We start from the raw sequence: 26,243 nt of genomic DNA, 5'->3' as shown, positions 1-26,243 counted from the left end.
ATAAACTGAATATGAACTTAGGAACCATTTAAGAACTTAATTCTTTCCATGGTTAGCGAAAATAAACACAATGCAGAGGTTGTTCCTTTTTGCTGTGGTTATGTGTGTGTTTAAAAGACCTGTATTCGTTTCAATTTCCATGTGCAGCTACTGCTCACAAAAGGTGCCTGGGAACAAAGTCCTTTCACTGATTAGCAGCTCTGGGGAATAAAGTCCTTTTCAAAGATCAACAGTGCATGCTCAGGGAGCACAAGGCTTACCCACACTGCCCTCCTGAGACCTCACGGTCCTGAGCCCACGAAAATATATCTGGAGAAACAAGGACTTTATTATCCAGTCCTGGCTTTTCTGTAAGCCCCGCATTGTGGGGGCTATGTGATAATAGCTCTACAGCATGTATTAGAAAGTGATGAATACCGTTAATGACAGATGATCTGAACCTGCCAGCCAGGCACAACGTCAATCTGCACCAACACTCCCATGACAGACTTGTAACAACACCTTCAGGATTAAAGTACAAATAATTTCCTTGGAGGAAACACCTTATTGCAGTAGAGCAGCAGAGTTTTGCAATGCTGTGACATCTCAGGCAAACCTCACCTGCGTTTTCCTTTAAAAACAACAAACACTTTTATACTTACAACAAAGTCTCTCCCTCTACAGAGCACTTCTGCAGGGACTCCACTATGTGGACTAGAAGTATCTTTTGGGTAGAGGACATCACTGTTAATTAAAAAGGAAGATGGATTAGTTACTAGGTACTCCAGAAAAATGGCATTGGTGAATATTAACAGAACAAACATGTCCTCCCTGTTCTGCAGTTAAATTATACCTTTATCCAAAGCATGGTTTTCATTAAAAGAATTAATATTGGTGTAATTACACCACTGCAATTACACTAGTGCAAAAAGGCTTACACCAGCAAAGCATAGCCTTGTGGCTAGCAGATGCGTGCAACACAGGTGCAAGCTCTGCTTTGTTCTTGCAAAGCCTATCCTCCCTTGGATCGGTGTAAACAAGACCAGAACGATCCTAAGAAATGCTTAGGCTAACCTGGTACGCAGCCTTGAAGGCAGCATTTAGCCAAAATGCTGATGTATGGGCATAAGGGGTTTTTATTTCCCTCCCAGCAATCAAGGGCTTAAGAGAACAATGCTAGAAAATGTCATGCTCGAACCAAACAGCCCTGAGACCAACACCACCCTGTGTCCTTGCCTGCTTGCAAGATCAACTGGATGACATTTGTTAGCATGGTCTCCAAAACCTCAAGGCAACCCAGGTTCATGATCTTGATCCTACCCAGACCACAGAAATGGGTCCCCTCTCCATTCAAAGCTCTGATGTGTATATGCGCTGCTCTGCGCCCAAACATACCATATCTACTAGAGATACACACATCTGCCTCAGACTAGTACCAAAGAATCAGTTACAACATAAAAACAATCTGAATGCTAATATACTGTCTTTTAACTTGCTTCCAGCTTCCTTCTGGAATGGCTGGAGGGACAGCATGGAGTGCTGTAAAAACTGTTCACATTGCTCATACAGGCCTGTATCACAGCAGCTGAAACGCATCCTGCTAACAGACTTGGACTGGTAGCTGGTGCCACTCATCTTAACACAGAGAGCTGTTCCAGAGACTGTAATTCTCCGCATGCAGTGCTCCACCCAGGTGAAAAAAAATAAATCATACTGCACTTTAGACTTCAATTCCCAGTGGGATGCTTTATCTTAATAAACAGGAGGATGATACAGAATCCATTTCGTGGGGTACACTCAGTACCACATGCTTGATTTATTAAGCGGGTAATGCCTTCCAGAGGGTAGCTTTCAGCTGACGAGAGCAGCATCCACTGATGAACAGCAAGGTTCAGCACGCACAAAGACCTTTCTTTGACTGAATTTAGCTAAGAAATACTACAACTGACATTGGTTTCGTTTTCTGTATTTATATTTGACGCTAATCTCTGAAGAATTCAGGATAGTCCTCTCACAAAAGAACATGAGTGAAGACAACATCAAAAACCGGACATAACTCAAGTGCAAATACAGATTACATCACTGCTCAGCCATAATTTTAGCTGGGGTAGGTACTAAGGTATTATCCTTTAACATCAGCCCTTTGAATTTTGAATATCTGACTGCACTAAAAAGCACCAAATACTAAATCAAGATTTTACAGTACTGTGAGTTAAGAACATGGCTACTTTGGGACACAAGGAAGATGAGTATATAAAATCCATTGTTCTGATCGTCTCCTTAAAGCAGAAAACCATGTCCCAGTAACAAAGACGAGCCATACCTCTTCACCACCCAGTTTCCCTGGACCAGCATTGCCACCTGCTGTATACAGCGGAGAACTGCCGTAGAGTCAGTCCCAGAGCCTAGCAAACTCATCAAATTTGCAAATGGCATGACTTTCACTGAAAGGCAAAATACACACCAGATTAAGGGTTTCTTCAGTGCACATGATACAGACATAGATTTATAAATCCAGGATACTATGATTTATGTTGAAGTTCATGGTCAAACCTATATCTTGGAGAAGACCCAAAACCTAAGTTCTACGAAGTCTCCCCCCTGCACTATAGTCATCATCTGTTCTAAAAATATCTGCTAGTGTTGCATCAAAGTTGATTAGCTTAACTGGTCCCAAATTAATGTATTAATAAAATTTAAAAAAAAAAAAAAATCTATGCCTTTGGCAATATTTGGAAACAGAGATACCTGACAAGAGAGGAAGCTCCTGAGGCAAAGTCCTCAGGATTTGCTCTCATCAGACAGTAACTCTGAAGAGACAAAATAAAATTCCTAGATGACACTCAGGAAGTGTGTATTACTGCCAAAGTGCAGATTGTCTTCAACTTATAATCCACGCTCAGACCCCACGTTCCAGGAGATACCTGCTGAAATAGATGTACCCAGAAAGCTATCATCAGATTAGAAGTTACTCTAAGGGTAAATTGACTGCAAACATACAGATCAACAGTCAGATCTGCTGTTACTGCTCTTCTCTGCACAGAAGGTCTTCTTAAGGAAAGGCTCGGGATTTGGATTCTTCACAGAATCAGAGAGCCAGACAGACTCTGTTTGGGTGACAGAACTGGTACTACTAGGAAAGGTACTTTATCTGAGGCACAAAGTAAAATGCAAATGTATTACAAAAGCTACAAACCATTCTTCATCAGGATCTTAATCTGATCAGCAAGGGGTAGAGTTCTCAGCTGGGCCATCGAAAGCACATTGCTTGGAGCCATTGGTTTGTCACTGCAGATAAACAACAGATTTGCAGCCCATGAAAACCAGCATCCAGCCAATATGGACTTTGAACATTCTGTACAAACACTTACTTCTCTTCCTCTACACTTGGAGGCATCAGCATCATTAAATATTCACTAGAAGAAAAGAAAACACATCCTTAAAATGCTTGTCTTGGGACTTCCCAGGTTTAAGTACAGTTATTTCTTGCTTAGAGCAATCCTACTTGTGTGAATCTACAAAACAAACATTAGCCTGAGAGAGCTCTCCCCTTTCCTCTCCCATCTTCCTCTGTAAATTCAGTACTAGTAAAAGCTATTGACATTCATCTGCCCAAAGAGCAGGTATGAATTAAATCAGAGTCAGAATCCCAGCTCTTCTGTACAGAAGAGGTGTCCAAACAGAGGAACTGCAAGAGTAAATACATTAAACACAGGTGCTCTGACACAGCAGTAAGAGGGGTCATGGGAAGTCCTGTAGGCAGAGAGAATCAGGCTAGCAACAAGCAAAAAGTCTTTTCCACCCATGTAATTACCAGTGTCTGTGAGGAAAGATCCAAAAGATTTCTCAGAACACCTAGCACTGTTCCACTGAGATGTTACACGTTAAGAAAAACACACCCACACCATTAAAGAGAGAAAAAGTCTGCCACTTTCCTATTACTTGGGCCATGATTATACCAGAGGACAGTGAAGCGTTAGTATTGACTGCATCACGGGAAGATTCCTGTATAGCTGCAGCCACCAAGAAACAAAGCTCAACAAGTTTCAAGTAGTTGCAGGTGTCTCTCACAAATCACAAAATAAAGTTTTATAAGATTTGCTAACAACAGAAGTTATTGGCTTCAGAGTTTTAATTTACTTTAACCAGAGAGAGCTTTTGTTTTACTTTTCCTTTACAGTATTTGCAGTCCCAATAATACAGGGTTGTGATAACGTGCAAGAGGCTACAATCCCAAGTGAAAACAACTAGTTTTAATCTCAGAGTACAGGGAAACAAAGAAAGCAACCTGAGTAAGTCGAAGGCTAGTTTGTTTCTGTATTTTTTAAACGATTCCATTTTTATCGCGGATAGAATTATCAAATATCACACTTTTAAAGAATATATCTGCTAATTACCTGAAAACAAACCCAACAAATTACTGCAATTTCTGTAGGAAACCATCAAACCATTACCTGGGAGATTTAATTAATTCTGTGTTTTCAGCAAGGCCATGACCTTGACTAAATAAATACTGGCGCTCGTGTTCAGAACGGCTATCCTGGAGATATGGAAGAAAAACAAGAGTCACTACCACATACTGAAAACATACAAAATGCCAGTGAGTTGGATTCCTCATTCCAAACTGTGACCACCCTGTCATTACTGCACCATTCAAGCGTTCCGCCTCACTAACTGATGTTCTGCTTTCACTTTCTTGAACAATGTTTATGTGATGTAGGAACATTTCTGTTGCTATGACTTTGAAATCTCCTGACAGACATGCATGTGGGTCAGACTAAGAGGATTTCTGACACCCAACTGACTGGGTTCCCCAAGTCTTCCACAAAGTCCAGTTCATAATCCAAGACCTGAGTGATTCTTGTACTCAGACCCCCCCCTTTGTGTTTGTCCAACTCTCAGTTTTAAACCTTTTCCAGCGTGGAGACCCCAAAGCATTATCCAGCGGAGGAGGTACAGAGCACTGCAGGGTCTGTTCAAGCCTGTCGACCTACTTTTCTTCATTATCTTTTGATGATTCCTTGATTCCCATGGACCCAGATTTAAAAACAGTTCTAGACTTGGCTGCGCCTTCAGGCCCAGGCAGTCTCCTCAGCAGCCAGCACACACCCACCTTCAAGCCATAATAATGTAGATGAACCCAGTGCTCTTCTGCTTGTCTCTTCTGCAGGAACTCATAGGACTGAACACGTCGTTGACGAGCTTGTTCGGTCTCTGGGCGGGAGAATCGTACCTAGAAGATTTGAGCATCATTAAATATAGCCCCAAATCCTCAAAACAAACCACCTGCATTATTTATTTGGTACATAAGTAACAGAAGCTAGGGGCCCCAGCTCAAATGAATCAATCCTTGCTATCAGTGCCATCTTTATGCTTGTGCAACAAGGGCAAGTCCATCTTGCTTCCTCCCTCCCAAGCCCAGGGTCACCAGGAGTAGCTGAGGTTTCCTGTCCTTTTATTTGGGTGCGAATTGTCATGCTTTCTTGTGAACTGTTGACTGAACTATCATAAGAAGGAAATTTGGACATACAGTAATTTGCTTAACATCATCTTCAGCTTCATCCTGGGATGAATCACCACCTGCCAAAAAACACAAGAGAATAAACACACCACTGCAGTAAAAGAGCCAAAGCTCATTTGTAACTGTTTGGGGGCCCATGCAGGAAGAAACTAGGAACTACATAACCATGGGTTCAATCCCACCTTGGCAAACTATGCAATGTATGACAGCACCACACAGCTCCTATGATATGAGAGACTGCTCCTATGAGCTCTGCAGTCCAACTTTTCAGTGGCAGTGGTGACACACTCCTTACTGCTGCCTTTTGACACTACCCACCACCTCCCATCCCTCTGCCAGTCCCGCACGCTATGCCCACAAAAGCATTTATGCAGCTACACTGAAAGTAAGATCAGCGAAACAATCTGAGAAATGGCCTTATAATCAGTATGTTGTTATAATAAACACCTTCAGAATTACTCTTATCAGTAAAATTATAGAGAGAACTCGTATCTCACCTCCCAAAAGAAAACACAACTCATGGAGCATTTACCTTCATTAGCAGCTTCTCTTTCTCGGTGTTTTGCATCAGCCTTGTCCAAGTAGGTGAAGCTTGGCCTCAGCTGAAGAATTCCATGTAGTGGAGTCAGGTGAAGTTCACCTGAAAAAGAGAATTAATGTTGGTTAAAATTGTTTTTTTCTACTGCACAAGGACAGCACTTTTCATTATCTCCCTATCTCTGTAAAAGCACAGCTTCAATTTAACATAAATATTTAATACAGTAAAATGTAAAAAGGGATTGAAGTGAAAAAATTCACCCCGTGCTCAGGATTTCAAAGGAGTATGAAAGACCAAGACCTACTTCTGTTGCTTTCCTTTATATGTTGAAACCAGATCTTGTAGAGAGCCACATTCTGGCTCAGACCTGACCTATAGTTCAGGAGACTAATAGTAAAATAGTCATCACTGAAGACAATCTACGTATTTTCATCTCAAATGATCCTCATATCAAAACTCTGTGATGGCATTAGGAGACAAGAGAGGGGCAAAAAGTGTTGAACAGGAAAATGAGACAGACACCATTAAATGGATATAGTAATGTAAATAACAATGACGAATTTATGCTACAAATGTGTATTATTTCAGGCCAGCACATACTGTTAAGATCCTGGAGGCATCTACAAACCCACAGTGTTCTGACATAATATTTACAATTTTGCTAGACTTTCTCAAGGACTTTGGGGGCATTGATAAGGAAAAATTTTCCTTTCTTTAAAGACGCATCAGTCAATTAAAACCTAGGCTGGAAAGAAAAAAGAACAAACAGATCTTATTTTAACCCTGGAATGAGCATGTTTCACTGATGTGAGAGGTAAGCAAAAGAAACTTACCTTTTTTATAAACAGCAGCTGCATAGCGGGAAACATTACTCGCAGCTTGCGAAGAGCAGAAAGTTTGCTTGTCCATCAGCTTCCTGCAGACAGACGAATGCTGTGAGATTGTATGCTACAGGCAATGTGGCATACAGATGTTAAAGGTCTGAAATCACCAATTCTCAAAATGAAATATCAACAACTGCAGCAAATATATACACTCATCTTTCTGTTAGCAATTCAGAATGCATGAAGGATACCAAAAAACATAGGTTACTTCCAAGAATTCTTGCTATATAACAGTGTCCAAAGCACCCGCCGAGACTGTACAGCCACTTGTTCTCACCCTTCCCTGAAGCCCTGGTGGACATACATGTATCTATGCTCACCACAAAAAGGAAATGAAGGCAAAGAGGACACCTACGAGGAATAGGTACTTGTTTCATCAGTACACGTGCCATCTACATTGAGAGCAATCTGTTCTCCTTTGCTGCGACAGTAGTTAGGATTCAAAGTATCAATGGCCATTTCAAGTTCAACCTAAATAATATGAAAGGAAAGACAGGTAATTACCACGGCAGAACCCCAAACATATCAATTAAAATTCAATCCCAGACTTGCTAACATTTCCACAGGTATACAGCAAATTTAAATACATTGGCAGCATCATTCAAATCCACGGGGCAAATCTCATGCATAAAGTTGACCATATATATGGGTTTTTGTAGGATGGGGACATTTTAGCAATAGGCTAGAGATATATTAACTCCAATGTAAATGAACGGGAGCAGAGAAATGAGGGTTCTTTAGGCAGCCCTGAAAAACACCTTCACTTTGTTGGCTACCTTCCACTACATTATCAGTCTAGTTTACTTATCAGTACAGATCAAGTGCACAAGCAATATCCTTCAAGCCTCCCCATCGCTGAGGATCCATTCAGAATCTCTCAAACTTAAGGTACGTTTCCTTCTAGTTTGGGTACCAAGCAGTATAAAGTAACTACATCCTCTTTAGAGGCAAAGGCCTCGATGCTGGTAAGTTTGAGACTACAGCACTTACCACTGACTTCATAGTTATTCCTGATTTACACTGGTCGAAGTACAGAAACAAGCTCCAAGCTTTTAGTTACAAGGAGAATTATTTCCCCCCTCAAACTTTAAACTTCAGACAAATGTTTAAAAATAAGCATTTTCCTGCATAGCATTTCTCTTTATATACTATAACAATACGGTATATATTCTTCCTCAGGGTGTGCCAAAGCCCTTATAAATTCATATATCACAGCTATCGCCTCATTTTTTTCTTCCCCTTTATGTTACTCGTAAACTGAACTAGTTAGAAGTCCCTGGATGAGATGCCAGATTTACAAGTCTGCACAGGGCTTACAATGCAAATGTTTGCTAATTTTAATAGAAGACTTCCTCAACATAACAGGCATCCTAACTCCAAAGTTCACATGAGCACTCTCCTTAACCACTTCCCAGAACAAAATCCAAATATCACAGACATCTATTTCTGTGGTTTTTACATAAGGTATTTTAAAATCACAGTCACAGTTTTGGGATACATTTGCAAGTAAGTGCAATCATTCTGGCCTTGGCTATAGTTTCACTACCTGTACAACCCCACTGATTTCAATACGACTGCTGATGATTCACAGCCAGGCAAGAGAGAAATCAAGACCCGCACTGACACTGAAAGACAGAGCATGCCTCCAAAGCTCAACCCTTTTCTGAATATTGTAAAGACCTTTTAAATCAAGCTGTAGTAGCACAAGCACCTACAGACTGAATTGGCATTAGTAACTACGTTTCCCTGAGTGACTCTATTTTAAATTAAAAGAGTGGCTTTTCCATCATGACTTTAATTCCTCTCTTTATAAACTACCCTTATTCTAAACTCTACTTTACAGACACAATGAAAGACTCCCCCATACCTCCAAGCACAGGTCCTGCAGGTAGCTGCATAGTTGTAACAGCTTAATAGCACAACGTGCTTTTCTTAAGTACATTCTGCACAACATAAACCAACTTTTACAGACTGGACTCAAACAATGACCAACCTTTTGCTGCTTTGGTTTTATCTTCGCTGATAAATGTGTAACATCATCATACGTCATGGAAGCTGGACGAATAGGATACTGGAAAACAAATCCATTTCATAGAACTCTCTTCATTTAAAGATCAAAGAACTTCACAGAAATTAACTCAATCTTGCCTGTCCCCTCACATGTAGATCCACGTGCCAGACGGATACAAGACATCAAGAAAAGAAATTACCTGACTGATTTGTGAGTCATCAGGGGATTTGGGTGTATGACCTAGAAAGCCTGTTGCTTTCCCCCCAGTCCTCTGCTTTCATTGCTACACAACCCCCTTCCTGCCCCTCACACGCCACAATAAGCTGTAACGCAGGCAAATGGTACCACACATTAGTCCAGCAGAAAAAGAAAGTGTTAGAAGCAACTAAAAACCCATCCCTCAGCATTAACTCTCTAAAAGTAAAATATGTGTGGGTTTACATAACTAGTGTTAGCTTACAGGACACGGGCCACATGTAGCTAGTCAGGACACCAGACCCAGGTTTAGCCACATGGGTCTCTCTTCTGAACCATTTGGGAATGCTGAGAGGACAGTGTGGTATCCAAATGAAATCTTCCAGCCATAGCAGCATCCTGCCCAGAGCTGCCATTTCTCCAGAACACCCACAGGCCCCATCTCTAACCAATGCTCACTCCTGACATGGAGCAACTGTGGGTATCCCAGAGGCAAGGCTGCACGGCCTGGTCCAACACGTCTCGCTGTCTCCAGCCATGCTCTGCTGGCACGTGCCGTGCAGAGGATCTGTACAGGAGACAGTGGGCTTGCCAGTGGGCATCACTGGTTTATAATGAACATTTCACCCAACGGCCTCAAAAGACTTCCCATTTTGCAGATGGGAAAAGTGAATCACAAGGATAAAATGATTGAGAGAAATTCAGTGGCAGAATGGAAAACAGACCTCTACCTTCCTAACACATTTCCACCTTCAGTCACTAGCTAGTTTTATTTCCACAACATAAGGGGGCTCTTCTGATGACTCACACTAATTTATGAATACTGATGACATTTTAAATAGGGCCAGTCCTAAAGAAATGTTTGTTTAGTAAAGATCGCAGAAATCAGCGATGACAGAAGATGGCTAAGAGATTGCAGATTTATCCAAACCACAATAAAAAGACATCATCTACTAAAAGCACTCCCTTAGGGTGGTTAAATGGAGTGATTTAATGACAAGTCTGTGCCACAAATGACCACTCCTCTCTTGACAATGATTTATTATTAAATATTTCAACTGACTGAGACCCAAACAGGCTTGCCTATATCCAAGATCTTGGCAGGCTGAAGCAGTAAGGAAAGTTACTGCTCTTAGAATTTATTTTAAACAAACTATCACTGCATAAAAGTTAACTGAAATACCTGAAACAGATACAGCTTCTCCAGTAGACTTCTGGCCAGGAACACATCAATCTAAAAAGCAAAACAAACAATTTTCACCAGATGCCAGCTGTAATTGATGGGGCCTCAGATAAAAGTACAATCCCTAGAGCTCAAATACTGACAGTTTTAGCTTTTCATTACAAACCCTAACATAAAACACATTCATGACTCTTTTTGTCAAGTCTCCTCTCTGCTGATTTTGACATGAAATTCTGCAGTTGGCCTTTTAAAAAAAAAAAAAAAAAAAAACACAACAAAAAAACCCCACTATGATGAGGCAGCAGACAGTGGCTCTAGCTGTGTTTTTTCTCTCTAAGGAAACTTGGCAAATAAATCTGAAATGAAAGAGGAATTTTTTTTCCGAGGAGTCAAAGTGAATCTGTTATCACAATTATAGAAAGAGGAGGAAGTTCTCTCTTTGGCAGTATGACTGAAAGGTAACTTCATTACTAGTATTTTGTCATAAAATCTTTCTGAATTAGACAAGAGACACCCACATCCCAAATCTGATTCAATATTAGTATTTTCCCACCAGCACCAAAAATCCACAGATGTTTCATGAATATCACATACGGAAGCTGCCATTTTAGATACCTTTAGATATACTCCTGACAATTCCCACTCATTTTCTCATGGCTCTTCTCCTTGCCCTTCCTTGTACTTCTGGTGTGTAAATTCAGACATAAAGTGAACAGGACACTGTGGCTACTCTTTGGGACATAGCAGTCCTTTAAAGAAGTCCAGAATCAGAACACAACTGCTTGTTTTTGCAGAAGGCATGAAACATTTTAGCTTCATATTCAACAGATATTAACTCATCAAAGTCATCCCAATTTTTTACAGCTCTCAGAGACATGCAACAGAGTCACTGGAAACACACAGTGGTAGAAGTAAGTTCGCTACCTGTGTTCCTCTTCTGACATGGAAAGATTACAAAGGGTGAAAAACTTGAGCTGAATCTGCCAACACAGACACCGCTATTTTGGCAAAACAGACACCATGAGCCATATATTTGGCCCGCACAACATATTTCCTTGCACAGAGCAAACCATTGGTTATAAGACAACCACTGATGTTGACGACACATTGTTTCAGCAATGTAAGAACACTGGGAACTATAATAATAATAATAATAATAATAATAATAATAATAATAATAATAATAATAATAATAATAATAATAATAATAATAAAGCCTCATGTACAATCACTGCTGCCATAATGCACTTTTACCTCTTGTATAATTGGATCATCTTCTTCATTTGCCATGCTAGGATACAAAAAGCTTTTTCTTGGCTTATTCCTTGGCACAACCTGAAACAAAACAGAAATGTCATATGAGTCACTACATCTGCGCCACGTACCACATGTAGCCTGGAGTATTTGTTCAAGTTAACTTGGTTCCTTTCAGTGGTAATCCGTTTAGTCTGTTTTTCAACAGAATGTATGTGTTTGCATGATCAGATCCTTAATACTCCACAATCTTGACCGACTGTCACCAAATTTAAGAGACAAGCAAATGTCTCAAAAATAGGTAAGTTCTTCTAACTCTTCTGAAAGCCAGCAGTTATGTAAGAAAGAGAGCACTAAATCAGTGCTCCACGGAAGGAAAGACTTGCATAAAGCATATCTTTTATACACTGCGTAACTATAACACACAGCTAGCAGCTGGTTTTCCAGCCAGCACATCTACAGTGCGCTGGCTGGTCAGTCAGCAGGTGTGAGCTCTGAAACTGCCACTGCAGTCGTCACTGTCACTAAGGACAGTGCCATACGGTTCACCAGCTTCCCTTCTCAGAAAAATTCCTTGAAAGCAGATAATGGAGAAAGCTCCCAGCTAAAGAGCGGGGAGAAGAAAGAAGCCTGTGTAAACCCTGCGCTTGGGACCAGACAATATTCCCATCTGTGAATGTGCTGAACTCTGTTTCATCTACCTGACGTGTTGCAGCCTTGTCTCCTGACCTACCACTCTTCAGACTGTATTGCTAAATGAGAGCTCCAAAATACACTCCTCGGCCTCTCTTGGAGTCCTCTGAAATCATCAGAACAATGGATTTTACTTCATAACTACACCAACTCCAAAGAAAATAAGACTCTGACATTAACTGGTGCTCTAGAACAAAGAGTTACCATGTTAAATCCAATGCTGAAGTCAGTGTCATGCCTGGTTCAGACCTTTGAATAAAAAATGATCCCTCAGCTAAAGCAACAATAGTTTTCCCCTGCTGAAATCAAACAAAAGGATTTACAAATTATTTGGGATGCCATTGCAACAATGTTAATTAGCCCAGATCACCGAAGACACCGTTCATCAGACAGTACTGGTCAAGATAGGCATAAAAAATAAGACCTCTCACAAACTGACCAAGGAAAGTTTTAACAACAAAGATGATCAGGCAAAGAAATAAGATCTATGATCAGGAACTCTCCCTCACTGTCTTCTACTCCTCAATGCCAGCTTGCTTCTTTGCTGGACCTCCTACGGAGGAAGAGAAAGAGAAAGAGGCAGCATCCAGGATCAGCTGGCAATAGACAGTTGCGAGAGAAGGAAGCCAGCATCCACGTTACATCCAAGATGGTGGCATTTTTTTTCAAATACACAAGCCACCACACAATTTAAGCAGCTCAGTATATTTCAACAGATGTGCAGGCTTCTCAAAACATCATGTTAATATATACGGAGTTATCTAAGAAACCTTTCAGAGAGGCTGGATAGGCATTCTGGAGACGAGAGTTATTAACATCACCACACAGGCAAACTTCCATTCAGGCAATACCTCTGGTTTATTTACAGTGTTTCTGCCACTCCACCTCAAAATATGATTCCATATTTTTCACTTACAGGTTCTCCACTACCAAAAAAGTGCCCCTCCTGGTACTGAACTGGAATTTTCCATTTATTTATGCACCAGGATATCCCTGGCTCATCCCACCATACGTTTGTATTTGAAAATTTACCACTTAATAATATATCAGATTCATATTTGAAATAATTTTGTAGAAATGCAAAACCTTCACAGCAAAAAGCCAGTATCTTAACTACAGGCTGGGGCTGTTACTGCACAACTGTGAGTATGTGGTATCTGATTGATCTCAGAGTATTTCCTGCGATCGGGCACTCAGTTCTTCCCAGAAATGCATGCATTAATACATTGTTTTAAAGAAATGAGATTTGCCAGTTCCAGTTTTGCCTTCCCTGCTCATGTCCGCTGGGTGGCCTGATACAGCAGGTTCACGTAAAGCCAGCCTGATAGCTCTGCACAAAATGGAACAACTGCAGTTTTCATTCAGAACAGAGCTGATGACGGGAGGATGCCAAAGATGTGTGAGAACATATGATAACACCCAGGAGGTGGGAGACTTGGGTCCAAACCCTCCTTCCTCACCCTCGTGAGAGGACTGGGAACCACCCTTCCCTTCTTGACAGCCTGAGTACCAAGTATGTGCTAGCTTGTTCTCTCTCTCCTGAGAAAGTTATTCCACTTTCCAGAAGAGAAATTAAGATTCCCTGGGCTCAGGAGAGAAAGAGAAACTTAGCCTGAAGGAGCTGGTCTCTGGTCCCTCATCTAATGCTGCTTACACAATTATACATGAAATCTCTTTGTGAATCCAGCTGCCAGTACTCAAGGAAAATGTTGTGTTACAGAGATTACATTTTTTCTTATTCATTTAAGGATAAAGAATGACTACAGTTCCTTTTATTGGAGTATCAGAATGACAGGTCTATAAATAGGAAGCAGTGTGTCCCAGCACAATTTATAATACTCATGCAACTTGAAGGAATCTTCTGAATCAGAATAAAGCTTTCGCTGAAGGCATGCAGACGCAATTCTATGTCTACAGTATATGTGTGTGTATATATATATGGCGGTGTTCATTTCTACGTTTGTCATCTACATATATATATATATATATGAGACACCACAAGAGTTACAGAATGGAATTAAACACTAGGAGATAGCAAACATGGTCAGCAGTTTCAAACTTCCTCTTGGCAGAAATGTTTTCTTTTAAAAGGGACTTTCCTTCAAGGTGCAAATTAAAATATAATGCAAGTTATTAGTATGAATCATTAAACTTTAGAACAGCTTGCAGGAGGGCAAGAGATATAAATCTTCTAATTTCTCCTGCAACGTGACCAACGCTAGGACCAATGAAATCATCATCAGTTGCCCGTAACATCATCAATTTAGAACCAATGAAGAAAAATATTGTTGTTAAAGAACTGTAAAAATCAGTGATGAAGTAACTGAATCCTACCTTTAAGTTTGCGCTTAGAAGGGTATTTGGGTACTAGAGCTATCTTTTTCTATTTTTGTCACCAAAGACTTTAATATAACTGTAAGAAGGAAAATTGCAAATCTGTATGTCATCTGACACACACAGACTTTTAGCCAGGCCTGTAAGAAATGCTCCGGTATTTCATTGATACCCAAATTTGTCAGTAATAATGGACCCCTGAAGTGCCAACACTGAAACTTGAAATATTCTCCATATATAAGTATGCAGTGCAGGAAAGGCCAGGAACACTTGCCACATCAGTGCCTTAAAGTATAGATAACGAACCAGCGAAGTGGGAAGAATGCCATCTCCTGAATCACTACCATAATTTCCTCTGGCACCGAGACCTGCTTCTGTAGGGGGTCTCTCAGTCCAGCCCTAGCAGCATATCCTCTAGCTCAGGGTGGCTCATGGCGTACAGTAAAATGGAAGCTGCAAAAAAAGCTGAAGCACCTTCCAAACATTTACGATAATTACAATTTTGACCTAATTATTTGCCTAATTTTCTCCTTGCTGTGCTCGCCTGCAAGCAGCTTTGCACAGTCATCTTCTGGCAGCGAACCCAAAGAGGGCTCCTCTGCACCAGGACCTCTCTTTGGAGGTGGCGTCTCTGAAGCACATCTTCAGGATTTAAGAGATTATGCATTAAGCATGAACCTTTCTTTAACACCTTAACATTTACGTAGCGAAGTGCTAGGCCTGTTCTGCCAGGTGCAGGGATTACGCTGCTCGCTGCTGCGCGGTAACTCTCACAGGGGCAGCCCCGGACGGCGGCAGGTCGCGGTGCCAAGCCCCATCGTCCACGCAGGCAGCGCTCCACCTCGCAGCGGCTCGGCCGCGGGCCCTGCGCGCCCCAACGCTCCCCGCTGACAACGGCTCCTTCATTTCTGGCAGCTTCCGAGCCTGCTTTCTCCTGACACAGCAGCCTGGCAGCAGAGGGGGAGCGCCGGGAAGGAGGACCTGAGGAGGGAGGCCAGGGCCAGCCGCCCAAACCCGCACGTACCGCGGGGATGAAGCAAACGCACCCCGGAGCAGGGGGGACCGGGCGCCTCTTCCCCCGGCGCGGCAGGGCCCTGCTACCGTCCCCTCGGGGCCGGTGCTCAGGCAGGGGCAGCCGGCTGCATTTTCTGGCGTGTGAGCTGCGCCCTTCCAGGGCGGGAGGCGCAGAGCTGCCAGCCCTGGGCGGAAGGGTCCCGCGCCGGCCGGTGCCGCCGCTTTACAGCCCCGGGAGGACGGGCCGGCACCCCCCGGCCCGCCGGCGAGGGGAGCCGAGGGGCCGCGGCCTGTGACCGGACCCCCACCCCCTCCCCTCAAGGGCCCCGCCACGCGCCGGTTCCTGTCAGGGCGCCGGCCGCCCGGCTGCGGCCCCGGTACTCGCCGCGGTATCAAGTCCTCAGAGAGTCTCGTCTCCATCGCCCTCCCCGGACAGGCAAAGCCCACCCCAGCCCAGGCCGCGCTCCTCGCCCCCCCACCGCCCGCAGGGTCCCCGCCGCCCAGGCGGCCCCGCGAGGAGCAAAAGCGGCGCCGCCACCGCCTACCTGGCGGAAGGCCGGCGCGGGCAGCGGGGCCGCCGGCTCCCCGGTGGCGGTGCGCGGCGCGGCGGGCGGCGCTCAGGCAGCGGCCATGTTGGTGTCACTCCGGCCGGCACGTGGGGACGCGGCCCTCCTCCTACCCACAATGCCCTCCCGGGCGGCGGGCGGCGCGGCCGCCAGGGGGCGCTGCAGCGGCGGCCCTCAGCAGAAAAAGAGCCGTTGGCAGCGGTGGGATTCGAACCCACGCCCCCGAAGAGACTGGAGCCTTAATCCAGCGCCTTAGACCGCTCGGCCACGCTACCGCCCTGGCGACAGTTTCTTCCCACCGCCTTTACTGCAGACCAGCAGGTTCCCGGCTTTTTCCCTTCAGCAGCGCCCCCATCCCCAAGCCCCGTCCCCAGCAACCGCTCTCCCCGCACGCCCCTGCCACCTCAAAAACAAAATACTGCGGGTTTTTTTAATCCCCGTCTCCAAGCAGGTCGCAGTTGCAGCCGTGCGATGCAGCCAGGGGCGGAGCGGGGGGGAGCAGCGCCCCGCGCGTCCCCACGCCGCGGGGGACGCGGGGACACGGCGCGGCCGCGGGCAGGGCCGGGCTGCGAGGAGCCCTCCGCGCCGCCCCGCTGCCACGTGGGCGCCACGGCGCCGCACAGGGCCTGGGCACCCCCTCGGAAAGCCTAAAACAAAGATCTAAACCCCATGCGCTTCAGTTTTCTGCTGCAAAGCTACGACTCACGGAATTTGCAAAGTGAAAAGCCAGCAGACGTTATGGCTGGGGGGCTGGTTTTTTTCGCTTGCAGCACAGGGACCAGCGTGGCTGTCTGTAGTAGCAGCAGTAATCGGTACGACGCCTGTGAGAAGGGGCAGCAGCACGCCTTAGCTGCCTGCTGCCCCATGAAGGTGCCCTTGGGAGTCTCTGTCCACATTTTGCCTGAAATTCTGGTAAGTTTTCTTGGGGAATTAATGTTATTCTCACCCCTTAATTAGAGCTGAATGGTTGCGTTTGAGAAAAATTCCAGCTTCTCCAGGGTAAGGCCACAAAGTCTTAACGCAGCTTGATTTAATTCCGTAGTTGTGGCAGTCCATTTAAACAGGATGGAGAAAATAAAACCTGCTGGAGCCCTGCCAACAGCCTCGGTTCACCCACCTCCGCTGGCAGCTCCCGCAGCGCGCCTGTCCCTGCAGCACCCCGCCGCGCCAGCTCTTTGCGGGGAGCTGCTGAACGTGATTCTGCCAAGAGGCTGCAGCTTTGCACAGTCCTGCTAAAAATTTCATTCACTGCCTGCAAGTACTGAGGAGTAACAGCACACACGAGTACGCGTGAATGGGATCCTTCTCCTTCGTCACTGGTGCAGTTTCACACCCCCAGTTCAGTGCCTCCTCAGAAGGATGTGGGTTTTTTTGAGAACAGCAGGAGCTGATGTGCCACCCACAGCCCCGGCTTTGCAGAAAAGCAGGAGAGGTTCAGGGAGGAGAGAAGGTAGGCAGGCCTGAATTGGCTTCACATAGCAAATCACCTGTCATCTGTTGAGGCAGGAAAGTTTAGGGGAGTCCGATTTCGCAGTCTCCAAGCACTTGTCCGCGCAGCAGTGGACACTGGGTACCGTCCACAGGACAGCACCTTCGGTCTGTGCAGGGGGGAAGATGTGGCATGTGAGAGGCTGCACAGAGAGTATCTTACAAGTGGTTTTCTCATGGCAAGGGCTGCTCAGCCCCACAGGTCCTTTTACCCAGGCAGTGAGAGGTACCAACACCCTCCCACAGACATGCTTTTCTGCCCTGCTGTGGGTGAGCTCAGCCTCTGTCCCCAAAACGTTTGTGTGCCTGGCCACAGAGACGCTTCTGAACACTGACGGAAGCCCGTGTACCCAAGATTATTCACGTAAGCCACGTGTGACACAGGGGTAAGAGCACAGGTCACCCCTCAGGGCTGGCAGCTGGGTCACCAGATTTCTCATTTCACCCCTGTGAGGTAGGATGATGATTATGGGACTTTTTCGCAAATTAAAAAAAAAATGAACTTACAGGAGAACTCAAAATACAACACAAGCTACCAGCCTCATTATATTGCATTCCTGGCGCAGGAGCTAGCCAGAGAAGAGCAAGGACCCAACCCTTGTATCAGTTCTGTCCAGACTAAGGACCAGGCCTGATGGTTACAAGCCCGTGAGCTGTCCCCATGAAGTGTTCAGGTCCCCAGCAGCGGGAGGCACATCACAGATGCCCCTGAACTTAAACCTGAAAACACCCTGACTCACCACCAGAAGCACTGGCCCTGAATCCAACCTGAGGTTCAAGCGGAATCCTCCCTTTTAAAATTCAGATGAGAGGTCCTGATTTGGCCTACCTAAACTACACCTGTGTCTGTCAGCAGTCATTCTACTCTCAGAAGTGAAATTATACCTGTGGGGAAAAGAGTGAGATTCAAATCAGTCCCACAGACCAGTAACTAAGAAACAGGCAATATTCTTATTTACACTTTGTAAGTGTTGGCTGTCTCCATGCTTTCTGATGGATGCTGTCCCCACCTCCTTTGTTACACTTGCCAAACACTCCAGCTCTTGGTGACAGCAGCTATAGCTAAAGACAAGACTTGCAGTGCCAAATTTCACCATTTTTCATCTTAGTGACACTATGGTGGAGTGAAGAGGCCCTGCTGGGGCTATTTTTTTTAGGAGATTCTGCTATTTCAAAGTGCCTTTCCTAGAGAACAATTTCACATTGTTTAAACTATACAGGTATAATAAATTATACCTGTCTAAATAAAGCAATAACAAAGCAACAGTAAGAGCTCCATTTTTAACAGTTTAAAGGGGCTAGTATCAGACACTTTCATCTTGAACAGAATGGGGAATAAATCATACTGAAGATGACAGTGTATCATTAGATACTGTAGCCATCACCAAAAAACTCTCCCACATCAAATCATAGAGGCCAAGTATTTTCATCTTCTCAGGACTGAGCAAACACCGAAGGCATGAGGATGCCTCTGTAGCAGTACCGCAAACGAGCACTTCAGTCCTTACATCTTATCCCATCTTAGTTACAGACATTGCATGTGTAATTGAATGCAAATAAAACAGCACATCAACCATTTAGTTTTCTTGAGGAAAACAAATTTTGTACACATCTAGTCATTATCTCCCAGTTAGTTACTTCTGACTGTTGAAAGTGAATGAAATCAGGGATGGAAAAATAAAAAAAAAAAAAACAACAAAAAAAACCCCCCCAAAAAACCCCACACAGGATTTCTGGAAGCTTGCAATAGTAGGATTGAACTTTGGCAAATTATAAAGAAAAACCCAAAAGCAAACACCCACATGCAATGACTAAAACTCTGCTGAGAAAAGTGACAAAAAGAACAACTTTATTGACCAGCCAGAATGAAACCAAAGTGAATGAGAGGACTAAGGGATGCAGGCAATCAGTATTTACGTCTGACATACAAAGGCTTCCATCTCACCGTCCTTACCCAAGCAATATTCCCACCGAGATCTGGAAACACTGAAACCGGGTAAGTTCTGGCAGGCTGAGCCTCAGAGTTATTTTCACATTTTTTAAAAATACAGATTTTTATTTATTCATTGTGAATAGATTAAAAATACAGCATATAGCAATATCATTCCAAAAGTCTGTCAAATATATATTTTTTTCTCTTCAAAAGAATGTCATAGAATAAGTTGTGCATAGTTCTGTAAACAATTTCCATTTGCAAATTATTGACAGTCCTGTTCATTGTATAGCTAAATAATAGGACACCACCTCAGGAGAGAAGGTAGTCTACATCACTAAAAAAAGTAGTATTTGCAAACAAAGAATTAATCATAATAATTTTTTCACTGAGCTGTGTGCACATTTACATACCGATCTACAGAAAACTGTCAGCAACTTTAGCAACTACTGAATTTAGCACATTAAACTACACCAAAAAGTGTCAATAATTACACCCTACATCCTTTACGTACACATTTTGGACGGGCACATTCAATCCTCTCTCCTCCCTACATGGTTGGTGGTGGTGTTACACATGCTTCCTTCTCAAGGAAAATCTCAGACTTGGCATCAACACCTTATGAGGAAAACAAATCCTTTTGACTGAATTTGTTATAGTGCCTACACTGTATCAGTTCTGCACAAAACACTGACTATTCAGCTGTTTTCAGAGGTGAATGGCACATTTACCTTTCATTGAGAGCTGATATTTTAATGCTATGAACTGAAAGAGCAAAAAGGCCACATCCAAAAGAGGCTCTAGGCACCTAAAGCAGAACTTTGGATGGGCACTTAACACATCCATCTGGCTTGCGATCCTACAAACTCCGGTTCTATTTCAGCATATTGGGTCCAAAAAATATTAGGTCCAAAAATGTGGTTATTTTAGCACCTAGCTTAATATCTACCTAAGCCCAACTGACATCTACAAATTAGACATTCCTCCATTAACAGGTGAAGAGCTTCACCTTCACTCTCAAAACAAAAGAAAAGATGAAATAAAAAGGCCACGAGCACTACCTTCCCATCCCCCCTGCATTATACAGCAAGAAGACGTGGCCATGTGTTGCAAGGCTACTCATGGCTACAAGTGCCTGGTGGTTACAGCGCCCACCCAGAAGTACGATATCCAAGGATAACTTTTCCTTCCCTCCTAGAAAGTATTCAAATCTTCCCGTCTGACTTCCTTAACCACCAGGATATCACCTCTTTCAGACAGCGCCAGTTGCTACTAACATCATGCTTGGATACTGTTTAAACAGTAATTCAAGATCTACTTGCCAGAAAGGGAGCAAATGGGGAGCACAACTTTGGAGCCCAGTGATGGGCACTCGCACAGGAAAGGAAGAACTGATTTCTGTTCCTTGAACGGTTTCTACATTTTACAAGAAATTAATATTAATTGGCTATGCATGCAAGAAGTCCTAATGAAATCAACTGCATCATCTAGCAGCCTGCTTAGTTTTAAGCATGCTTTTAAAAGCTTGGCTAAAGTGAGGCTGGTGAACATTATAGGTCATTCAGCGCTTCACAGGGGCTGCCCCTTATTCATACCAGTTTACACCCTCAGGAAACTGTAAGGCCAAGGAAAAGCTTCCATCTCAGCCTCCTGCAAAATGACTGTTAACCATGACCAAGAAATAGGAACGGCTTCTGTACTATCCATATAGATGGCACAGCAGCTCTGGAATAAAATAATGGATTTGGAAGAAACTTATCTCTATGCAATGATAATTCAACCACCACCATGTATGTGTCCTCCCGTTACTGCTTAGGATTATGCACCCAGGACACAGAAATACAAGTGTTCGGGGATAATATGGTTTTCTCTTTTTAACCAGCAATCTTCTCTAACTGGCATTTGAAACCATTTGCAGATAAAACACTATTTTAAAAGCTATTTAAACCAGATAAATTATTTTCTATACATAGAAATAGGTGAATCAACATCCCCTAACCTTTTCAAAGGACATGGTGGAAAGCGTATTCTCATTTTAAGTGAGATGATCGAGCTTCACTGAAAATTGAGATGTCACCGTAAAAATAACTTCAAATTACCCATACATTATAGATCTTGCTACTGTACATCATTGGACAAATATCATATAAGATCAGTAGAATTTTATACAACTAGGTTATTATATGGTGCAAAATGTGAAAATGAGAGAGGTAGCTGGATGCCTCACCTCATCAGGAACATCAGTGATTTTCTGATGGTAAAATATGCAGTGTTGGCAATGAATAAAACATATTCCACCCGGAATATCCTCACTGCCAGTCTGAAGCATCTTCCCCACCCCTCCCCAAACTGTAAGGATTCTACCTGGAATTCATTTGAGAAAAATAACAGAAGTGCCCAACGACACCAGCGTAACAGAATAGGACTAACTTATTAAAATGAGTAGCTGCATGCTTAAATTGAAAATTTACATTCACATGCAAATTTGGTGAGGTACAACGAAAATGATGAAGAAATGCTGAGAATTTAGAAAAATGTTTTTCTGTATGTGGGGAGGAGAAGAAAAATGTAAACACACTGATCATTTGCTGCATAAAAAAACAGGACAGGTGAAACCTACACAAACATTAGCTTCATTTTTATCAAAAAACCTAGGCCTCTCAGTTCTAACAGTTAAAAAAATACAAAAGGTCAAGTGTGTCTGTATTACAGCTTTAAAACACTAGCAGAAGTACGCTATGGCACCCTATCACTTACATTTGGATTTCTCCCCTCAAAAAAATTAGAAAACTAAAATACAAAAAAAGAAACTGGTAACACCACATAAAAATATATCTTTTAGCTGCAAATGCAGCAAGTCTATAAAAAAATGTATATACAACAACTGCTTAATTGTGGTGTCATTCTTCCATCATTGCCCAAGCCTCTTCTGCTTTTTGGTAGTACTGATTTGCCAGTCTGCCTTTCATGGCTTCCATTGCTGCTTCTGCTGCTTCTGTGTACAGCTCACCTAGAGGAGGAAATAGTATCAGTTATGTTGACAGGGTAACAAAAAAACATCTCTTTATCTTGAAGCAATTAAAAGACAAAAAGTGAAATTGAGGTCAAACTACAGGGCTGGATGTATGGGTGTGTTTTAATAGTGTCAGCAGAGTTTCATCAGCTGGGAATCTGGCTTCTGCTCTTCAAAGTGGAAGTTATAGGACTGGCTGCTGCTGGCTCTTCCACGTATTTGTAAGGATTGGAAATATGACCAGCCTGTAGGAGCCCCCAAGACGACTGTAAGACTTAAGACACCTGACATCTAGGTTACACAACAACTAAGACAATGTTGTGTAGGGCCTGGGAGTCATGGGTGTAACTCAAAATACAAGCAGCAACCTGCAATTCAGAGGCCTCATAGGGAATGAAGGTTGCTTGCTAGTGACTCAGTGCATCACAGGATTGGACCTGGCACCACCCACTACCCCTTGTCATCAGCAAGATCTCACTGTTTTCAGCAAGGAAGATTTCACTGTTTTCAGCCTTATATCACCCAGCATCATTACAGCTTCATCCACAAATCTGAATGTACTGACCCTCTGTATGTTTTTTAACAGCTGAAGCATGTGTTTTTGGAGTAGATAAATATTGGGGGAAAAGGGAAGGAAAAGCAGGATTACTGATTACAGAAACAAAATGAGGCCTCACCTGATCTCTGTGGATCCTTATTCAGGTGGAACCCTCCCATCATTAACATCTCTGCTTCCCTGGCCAGGAGCAGATACCGGGGCTCATCCTGAGTGCCATCATATTCACCTCCCTCATCATAGTCGGTCATGTTCAGCGCAGCATTGTACCAGTACAGTGCCTCCTTCCAATCCTGTACTCTGAAGTTAAAAATAATTTTTGAAGATGGTTACCTTAGGAAACAAATGTACTTTGCATTGGAGATTCAGAATTCAATTTTGCACTAGCTTCTCAGAGCCTTGATGCTCTCCAAGAAAGCAAGTGTTCTCATGGAGGCTCACTAACTCTGCACTGCAGCATCAGGTCACCATATCAAATGAAGCTGGGGTCACTTCATGCAGTAATTACAGAGGAGAACGTATCAGACTGAAGTGTCTTGCTGAACTCCAGAGTCTGAGCTTTCATTACTAGTTGTATGGTTTTGGGCTAGCATTCATATTTGTGAAGATAACTGATTTAGAAACGATCGGAAGTTGCAGAGTCTTGTTTCATAAATACTTTAAAACCAGTGATTTTCATACTGAGAATGCTCAATCCACTTCAATTAGAAGCTTAATGTTATTTTAAATTTCACCATTGCCAAGTGTTTCACTGATGTGCAAAACAGAAAACTCGTGTAAGTAACAGAAGACATGCTACAATACAAAAGCAGAAAAATCACTATCACCACCTGTTATATTTGGTACTTAAGAAAATTAATGTTTTTCCACTTTAAGAACTCATCTAAAATGCTAAAAAAAAAAAATCAAACCAATATACTGTGTAGCCTTTTGGCAAATCACAATCTATTTCTTAGTCACAATGCTGATCCTATCCCTCCTATCAAGATAGGAGTGCTGGCCAAATTAAGAGAGACTTACTGAGGTAAAAGCATTTTTAAACTTCTTAAAACTTAAAATCATCCTTAATTAAAAGAACATCCTCACCATTAAGACTATGTTCCTGTGAAATTTCCATTCCTACTTTTATTACGAGAAGCAGTGGAAGACTACAACTGTGACAAACACTTTGTTCATCTGACTGCATCTTGTTTATACCCACTCTACAACTTCACCTATTTCTCCTGTTCTACAGCTTCTTTCACAGCTTAATTAGAAACCCCCCTCCACCTTTTTAAAAAACGGTGCTTTCAAAAAATCACTAAGGAGGAGACATGGCAGTTGTAAATACTTTTCACTTATTTTTAGGGTACTACAACTCTTGTGTTCATTTTCTCCTACTGATCCCAAGATTTTCAAGTATGCAATTCCCAGTGAAGTCAAGGGGAGTTTTACCACCAACTTCAGAGCACGAAAACTTGGCTATCATAGGGCAACTTCAGTATGAGGGCTAAACTCAAACATGCAGGTGGGTCCAACACACATGCAGGTCTCCAACAGCAGAAATGATCTCTGATTTTATTTCTGTGTTGATATATCATGGCCTAAACCCTGCTTTTATTCACACCTGGGTAAGTTTGAAGTAACTCCAAAATGCTACTTCATAGTAGCTCTTTATGTGAATGAAAGACATGCAGCAAGTGTTTCTCCGCTCCCGCCCCGCCATGAAGTATCACCAAGTTAAGTTACTCAGTCATGCACAGTACCTGTCTGAACCAAGATTTACACCTGTATCATACGCTCTTGCTACCAGAATCATGGAAGGCCGGTCTCCAGCTTCTGCTGCTCTCAGCAAGTAATCAAATCCTTTATTTCTGTTCTCCTTTGTGTCCTAGTAAAACAAACAAAACCTTTAAAATGGGTGTTTCTAAGTAAAACCATCCCTTCCTTCCTCTAACACTAAATGCAGTTTCTCCAAGTCAGTAATGGCTGCAAGTGTTTAGTATGCCTGAGAAACAGGCCCAGCCACAAGAAACTAAGAAGCTGAATAGTAAAGATCGCTTCCCAAAGGTATGCAGTAATTTGCTGGCAAAACCAGAAAACAGGTAATATTTTTTGCTGCTTTGTCCAAGTCCTTAATTACAAAGTTATCTATTTTCTCTTAAGAGGCTACAGAACACCTAACTATGGTTATTGTTTTGTCTCCATTTCCTGCTATTCTTATGTTATTTTTACAATGGACCACAATTCTGCATTTTGGCATTTTTTTTTGGTCTTTCTGTTTACCTCCAGAGTGACCTCAGAAAGAATGTGATGTGGCAGCTGAGAGCACATGAGCCCTAACCCAACGATGGCTTCCAGCTCCCCACAGTCTGCAGCATGCTCCAGGTGAAACAGGGCTGACTCCTGATCCCATTCCTTGTCTTTCTCACAGAAACGCCCAGCTTCATGATAGCGAACCATGGCCAAATGAACCTAGAACACAATTGTACAGGAAAGAGACACAGGTATTAAGTATAGATCTGCTTCTTCAAAAGCCCTGTGCCCATACTTTACTCGGCCACAAAAACACCTCTCTGAGGTGACTACTTAATTAAAGCTAATTGTGTACCTCTGACCGAGCAGAGGACTAGTTTGATAACACACAGACTTGGAGCCTGACTTATGCCTGAACAGATTAAACAGGCAAAAAGCGATGATTATATGCAGCGCAGCTACCTCTCCAGTTCTGTAAGCTTAGACACATACCTTTATAAACTTGACTACTAGAGATAAGAGCCCTAATTCAGCAAGACAGTAGCTACCACATCTTCCCACATTAGTGTGCCCTAAGCAGTACCCCAGCAGGTTGCCACACCAGAGCACCTGGTCTTAGGGGCATGTCCCAGCATATCTGCTAGGGCCTTGGAGACCTTTAGTAGTCATAGTTACAGGCACCCAGCCTGCAACTGCCCAACACGCCAGCCAGCAGCACAAAGAGCAGTGACCATCGGTCACAGACTTCTATGTACAGCAAGGGCCCTCACAGGAAATGAATTAACCTGAGACACAAGAAATCAAGAAGGTTATCCAGGGTAAAATCCTCATACCACTGAAGCCTTT

The 26,243-nt window shown here is 43.1% G+C and overlaps 2 protein-coding genes across 6 annotated transcripts in view; both read right to left on the bottom strand.

Annotated features, from left to right (window-relative positions):
- The window catches only part of POLR3E (RNA polymerase III subunit E), a 30,491-nt gene extending 14,238 nt beyond the window's left edge, over positions 1-16,253 (bottom strand). For both annotated transcript variants that reach the window (XM_082311798.1, XM_082311799.1), the window contains exons 1-14: positions 16,152-16,253; positions 11,566-11,646; positions 10,312-10,362; positions 8,916-8,993; positions 7,278-7,393; positions 6,872-6,954; positions 6,033-6,140; positions 5,510-5,559; positions 5,093-5,212; positions 4,434-4,519; positions 3,351-3,395; positions 3,176-3,267; positions 2,303-2,423; positions 642-723 (exon numbers count right to left, since the gene is read on the bottom strand). In XM_082311798.1, coding sequence (XP_082167924.1) covers positions 642-723; positions 2,303-2,423; positions 3,176-3,267; positions 3,351-3,395; positions 4,434-4,519; positions 5,093-5,212; positions 5,510-5,559; positions 6,033-6,140; positions 6,872-6,954; positions 7,278-7,393; positions 8,916-8,993; positions 10,312-10,362; positions 11,566-11,601 — 1,068 coding nt within the window. In that variant the 5' untranslated portion in view covers positions 11,602-11,646; positions 16,152-16,253. The remainder of the gene's footprint in view (positions 1-641; positions 724-2,302; positions 2,424-3,175; positions 3,268-3,350; positions 3,396-4,433; positions 4,520-5,092; positions 5,213-5,509; positions 5,560-6,032; positions 6,141-6,871; positions 6,955-7,277; positions 7,394-8,915; positions 8,994-10,311; positions 10,363-11,565; positions 11,647-16,151) is intronic.
- Positions 16,254-19,488: 3,235 nt separating this feature from the next.
- The window catches only part of EEF2K (eukaryotic elongation factor 2 kinase), a 33,017-nt gene continuing 26,262 nt past the window's right edge, over positions 19,489-26,243 (bottom strand). For all 4 annotated transcript variants that reach the window (XM_082313617.1, XM_082313620.1, XM_082313619.1 and 1 more), the window contains 4 exons: positions 25,428-25,616; positions 24,908-25,032; positions 23,284-23,462; positions 19,489-22,603 (listed from right to left, as the gene is read on the bottom strand). In XM_082313617.1, coding sequence (XP_082169743.1) covers positions 22,494-22,603; positions 23,284-23,462; positions 24,908-25,032; positions 25,428-25,616 — 603 coding nt within the window. In that variant the 3' untranslated portion in view covers positions 19,489-22,493. The remainder of the gene's footprint in view (positions 22,604-23,283; positions 23,463-24,907; positions 25,033-25,427; positions 25,617-26,243) is intronic.

Source organism: Platalea leucorodia, assembly GCF_965183815.1.
Source record: "Platalea leucorodia genome assembly, chromosome: 5".
Classification (NCBI taxonomy): Eukaryota; Metazoa; Chordata; class Aves; order Pelecaniformes; family Threskiornithidae; genus Platalea; species Platalea leucorodia.
This window is presented reverse-complemented; position numbering and strand designations above follow the sequence as displayed.